This window comes from Carassius carassius, chromosome 16 (genome assembly GCF_963082965.1).
Source record: "Carassius carassius chromosome 16, fCarCar2.1, whole genome shotgun sequence".
Classification (NCBI taxonomy): Eukaryota; Metazoa; Chordata; class Actinopteri; order Cypriniformes; family Cyprinidae; genus Carassius; species Carassius carassius.
In genome coordinates, this window is record NC_081770.1 from 26,514,197 (window position 1) to 26,520,011 (window position 5,815).

Here is a 5,815-nt window from a genome sequence, read left to right on the forward strand (position 1 = left end):
TTTTGAACAACATCCAGCGTGGTTTGAGAATGATGCATTGTCTTCGAATACGTCCCTCCAGATGATAAAATACCAGTTATGAAACTACATCACTCACTGTATATCAAGAACGATACAACAATACACTTCAGAAATGGATGAATATGCATTGTGCTGTAATTGCATAACCATGAATTGTTGCATTTGAACAAAGCATGCAAGAGTCTTTTTTTCCCTCTTGGACTTGTTGTATAATGACACATAACATGTTGGCTTACTGTACACAGGGACTTCCCATAAACGCCAACTCAATTCACACCCCTCTCCTGTTATCTCTCCGGCAGAGGATCTTCTTGAAGGATCTCCGGAAGTCATTATTGAAGATGGTGTATATAATGGGATTGAGGGAACTGTTGCAGTAGCCGAACCAGAAGAAAAACTTGAAAAGTGGTTCCGGCACGCATTCTTCGCAAAACGCTGTCAACGTGTAGGTGAAGAAAAACGGGAACCAGCAGATGACGAACACGCCTATGACCACCGCCAAGACGAACGTGAAGCGCTTTTCCCGGTTTTGGCGGCCTTTCCACCTGCTGGTCTTGGTGGTCTGAAGGACCTCGTGCTTGTCGCCATCCCCCGGTTTGATTTGGCTCCGCTTAGTCTTTCCTTTGGAGCTCTTCTTCTTGAGGGAGCAGGGGTTGGAGACCTTGTGGTCCGAGGAGGACGATTCCTCCATGTCCTCGTCTGGTTTAGGGTTGGGATTCCCGTTGAGCTTCTCATTGGGATCCCTCTCCAGATCGTTATCCTTCTTGCCCGCTTCCTTTATCATCCGGTCCCCAGGTGGCGCTCTGGTCCTCTTCTTGGCGATCTGGTAAATTCGGATGTACACGAGGACCATGATGATGCAAGGCACGAAAAACGAACCAATGGAAGAGGAAACGATGTACCATTTTTCTTCATTGATTTTGCAGGTGGCCCCCTCTTCCTTCTTCATGGTAATCAGAGGCGGGAAGGAGATCACTGCGGCGATGATCCAAACTATAAAAATAATGCACTTGATTCGTTGTGGTGTGCGCTTGAGGTTGTACTCGATGGCTTGCGTGATCGACCAGTATCTGTCCAGACTGATGGCGCACAGGTGAGTGATCGAGGCCGTGCAGAAGAGAACGTCCAAGGCCAGGTAGATTTCACACCAAACCGGCCCAAAGGCCCAGCAGCCCATCAACTCATTCGCCAACGAGAACGGCATCACCAGTGTAGCCACCAATATATCAGCGGAGGCCATAGACACCAGGAACAGGTTCTGAGGAGCCCGGAGAGCTCGGCTCGTGAACACTGCGATGATCACCAGCACATTGCCAAAGACAATGACGAGGATGAAAAACCCCACCAGGATGCTCATAGGAAGGGCCACCAGCAGGGTGTATGGCGTATCTGTCCCATTGGTTGAATTGTTGAGACACCCCATTGTTGAGAATCACAATCTCTTCCTCTCACAAACTGAAATTATGTTTTTGGTTGATGGCAGTTCATTTTTTCCATATAACTAAAGACAAAAGTGACATTTTTTGTCATTTTTGCATCTAAAAAAAAATGAGGAAAATTATTATTTAAAGAAATAAGTCAAAATGTATTTAAAATAAATAAATCATTTTTAGATGCAAAAGTCATAATAGCAAAAAAAAGAAAAAAAAAAAAAAAAGGGACCCTGGACCACAAAACCAGTCATACACTACATTGTATGGTTCAAAATGATTGTTGTTTTATGCAAAAATCATTAGGATATTAAGTAAAGATCATGTTCCATGAAGATATTTTGTACATTTCCAAACGTAATTTTGGATTAGTAATATTTGCTAAGAATTTAATTTGTACATCTTCAAAGGCGATTTTCTCTCTCTCGCTCTCTACATATATATATATATATATATATATATTCATTTTTGCACCCTTAGATTCCAGATGTTCAAATAGTTATTATTGGCCAAATATTATCCTAACAAACCTCAATTAAAAAAAATTACCCTTATGACTGGTTTTGTGGTCCAGGATAACATGCAGTCAATTTCTTTATCATACTTTGTTCAAAAATACCATACTATGCTAACAGCAAAAAGTGAGACAGAAATGGAGCTTACCTTAGTGGAAAAAAACCCTAACACGACCCACAAACTTATTAAACCATCCGAGAAATGTTCCTCAGTGTGAGTTCTGCTTAAAGTGGCTCGGTGTAAGAAAAACTGCTCCAGAAATTATTCGCATCTCTTCGGCGGCGCGTGTGAAGACCGCGCTTCGTCGCCGGCGCTCCACTCAGCTGTGCGCGCGCTGAGCTAATAGAGGCTCTAATCATATTACGCTTGTGCGCGCTGCGCGTGCGTGTGAGTTTCTCGAAACGCCAGCCCACGGATCATAGACTGTGTAAAAACAGCCCGGATTGACGTTGCTCAGCAGCCGCCAAGAAATGTCCGGAAACCACTTAAAACACTTTTCATACGTGCCTGACTGGTTTAAACCAATTAAACTACTTGTTTTAGCGTTTTCCCGAACAGGAGAGAATAAACTAAGTGATTATTTATCACTGACATTTATCAGCACAGAAACACTAGCCTAAATTTACATTATTTTAATACACCAGTTGTTCATTATAACTTTATAAATGAAAGCCATTTTATGTATATATATGTATTTTATATGTAAATATAAAAATAATATGTAAAAATTATAAATAATATGTATTTTAGGCGCAAGTATTTTTTTCCAGACTAATGGTAAAACATCCAAAATACACTTTTAAGCGATTCTTTTGTAGCACTTTATCTCTATCTGTCAGTAGATTTCTATTACAAAACAAATACGGTTTTCTCAAATACTTTTTTTACGATCTGAAGGTTTTTACAGATGGGTTTGGTCATATATAATTTTCCTGGTCTTAAAGGCCTACAATATTTAAAAAAATAAAATAAAAATAAATAATAATTATATATATATATATATATATATATATATATATATATATATATAATAAAGCTGTTTTCTGGCATTATTTTTAATATACAAAACAAGAGATCTCCAAAATCCCTCAAAAACCCTTAATCCCTCAATCCTCAAAAACCTTTCTCGCTTTCCAAAAGTTGATCTCGCTTTGTCCAACGTTGAGATTTTTGTTCTAGAAAATTTAAATTAGTGCAATTTCTAATTTGCATGTCAACATTTATATATATATATATATATATATATATATATATATATATATATGTGTGTGTGTGTGTGTGTATATATGTATATATATGTATATATATATATATATATATATATATATATATATATGTATAAGGCCATTTTGTGTACTCTGGGGTGAATTTCAAACATATTTTAGGAATATGTAGTCAACTGAATGTTTTAGAGCTGACTAAACCGACTAAAAAGATGTGCACTCGCGAGATCTTATTTCCATGACGTCTTCAGGGCTAAAATCTTACAACTCCCTCACATTTCCCGGCTTTCCTTGACTATATGTGAACCCCACTAATATCTGAAAACATTACTGCAAAATAGTTTTCGAGTGGCAGGCTAAGCGTTGAATGAGGTAAACAATGCAGGTGACTCATGTCAGTGAGAGCAGCGAGGAGCGATGAAACGGCGACATCTACCGGAAATGTAAGCTAGCGTTAACTTTACTACTTGCACGGTATTTGTATGTTACATGAGCGTACATTTATACTCTCGAAATACTTTCCTGCAGATATAGCTCCAACCTTCATCAAACTCACCTTCCTGTAGATTTATAGTCATCTAAAAGTAGCTTGTTCAGGTGTCCCTTCCGAAAAAAAATTTGTTCAGGTGTACCTTACGAACCCTTTTTTCTAGTCCATTTACTACACTTTTACTACAATACAATCATTAATTTTCATAAGAGGTGTTTGATCAGGAATAGAGTGGAACTGCATGAAAGTTGATCTTGAGGGCCAGAGCTGCAAAAATGACAGATGGGAATTATGTAGAAAACAACAGTGTGAAACTCTTATATTCATGCTTCATCAAAGTAGCCACGGGTTTCTATTCACAAATTCAACCTCATGATGTGCATAATGGGATTTTAAGAAGTACTAAAGTTGAATTGTATTGGGCTTCTTGTCCTTCAGTTAAATCTCATCAATGTCTACGTTTTAAATTCCTACAAAACAAATTTTGAGCATTTAGATCAAATAATTTATTTTATGATCATGAGCTATTTCAGATGTCAACACATTCTTTACTGACAGACAGACACAGATAGATGGACAGAGACAGACAGATAGATGGACAGACAGACAGACAGACAGATAGACCGAGACAAAGAGACAGACAAACAGATGGACCGAGACAGACAGACGGACGGATAGACCGATCGAGACAGACAGACAGATGGACAGAGACATACACAGATATATAGACCGAGACAGATGGACAGACAGACAGATAGACAGATCGAGACAGATGGACAGAGACAGACAGATAGACAGCTAGAGACAGACAGATAAAGACGGACAGATAGAGACACACAGACAGACAGAGACAGATATACATACAGACAGACCCAGACAGTCAGATAGACAGAGACAGACAGAGATAGATGGACAGAGACAGTAAGACAGAGATAGATGGACAGAGAAAGATAGATAAAGATAGATAGAAACAGACAGAGATAGATGAACACAGACCAATAGATGGACAGAGAAAGACAGAGACAGACAGAGCTAGATGGACAGAGACAGTCAGATCGATCGAGACAGACAGAGATAGATGGACAGTCAGACAGAAAGAGACAGAGATAGATGGACAGAGACAGACAGACAGAGATAGATGGACAGACAGACAGACGGACGGATAGACAGAGAAAGACAGACAGAGACAGATAGATGGACAGAGACAGACAGACGGACAGAGACACAGGTAGAGCGATAGATGGACAGAGACAGACAGACAGATAGATGGAAAGAGACAGACAGAGACAGTCAGAGACAGATAAGATAGACAGATCGATCGAGACAGATAGACAGAGATAGATGGACAGAGACAGATATACAGACATAAATGGACAGAGACCGATAGACAGACAGATTGATCGAGACAGATAGATGGACAGACAGATAGAGACAAACAGACAGAGATAGATGGACAGAGACAGAAAGATCGATCGATCGAGACAGAGATAGATGGACGGAAACAGATAGACAGAGACAGACAGAGATAGATGGACAGAGACAGTTAGACAAAGACAGAAAGATAGATAGATGGACAGACAGATAGAGACAGACAGAGACAGATTGATCGAGACAGACAGAGATGGAGAGACAGATAGATCGATCGAGACAGATAGAGATAGATGGACAGAGACACAGACAGATAGATCGAGACAGATAGACAGAGATAGATGGACAGAGACAGATAGATAGACAGAGATAGATGGATAGAGACAGACAGCCAGATATATATGGACAGAGACAGACAGAGATAGATGGACAGAGACAGACAGAGATATATGGACAGAGACAGATAGGGACAGATAGATAGATAGACAGAGACAGACACATAAATAGACCGAGACAAAGAGACAGATAGATAGATCGAGACGGACAGACAGATGGACAGACACACAGGCATAGATTGATAGTTAGATAGGACAGAGATAGACAGACAGATAAGACTGAGACAGATAAGATAGTCAGACAGACAGAGACAGATAGATAGAGACTGATAGACAGACAGATAGACAAACAAATAAATAAGAGTTATATATATTCTCTGACCAAAACAGTAATATGAGTGCATTACTGATTTGATTGATTATTACTCTGGA

The 5,815-nt window shown here is 39.4% G+C and overlaps 1 protein-coding gene across 1 annotated transcript; it reads right to left on the reverse strand.

The window, feature by feature from the left end:
- Positions 1–283: 283 nt before the first annotated feature.
- LOC132160051 (alpha-2A adrenergic receptor-like) lies at positions 284–1,564 on the reverse strand. Its single transcript, XM_059569740.1, has one exon. The coding sequence runs from the start codon at positions 1,442–1,444 to the stop codon at positions 293–295; it is 1,152 nt and encodes a 383-aa protein (XP_059425723.1). The 5' UTR covers positions 1,445–1,564; the 3' UTR covers positions 284–292.
- Positions 1,565–5,815: the final 4,251 nt, after the last annotated feature.

Bases quoted from the DNA above. Each gene is read 5' to 3' on its own strand.
- LOC132160051 (XM_059569740.1), bottom strand. From the start codon at position 1,444: ATGGGGTGTCTCAACAATTCAACCAATGGGACAGATACGCCATACACC.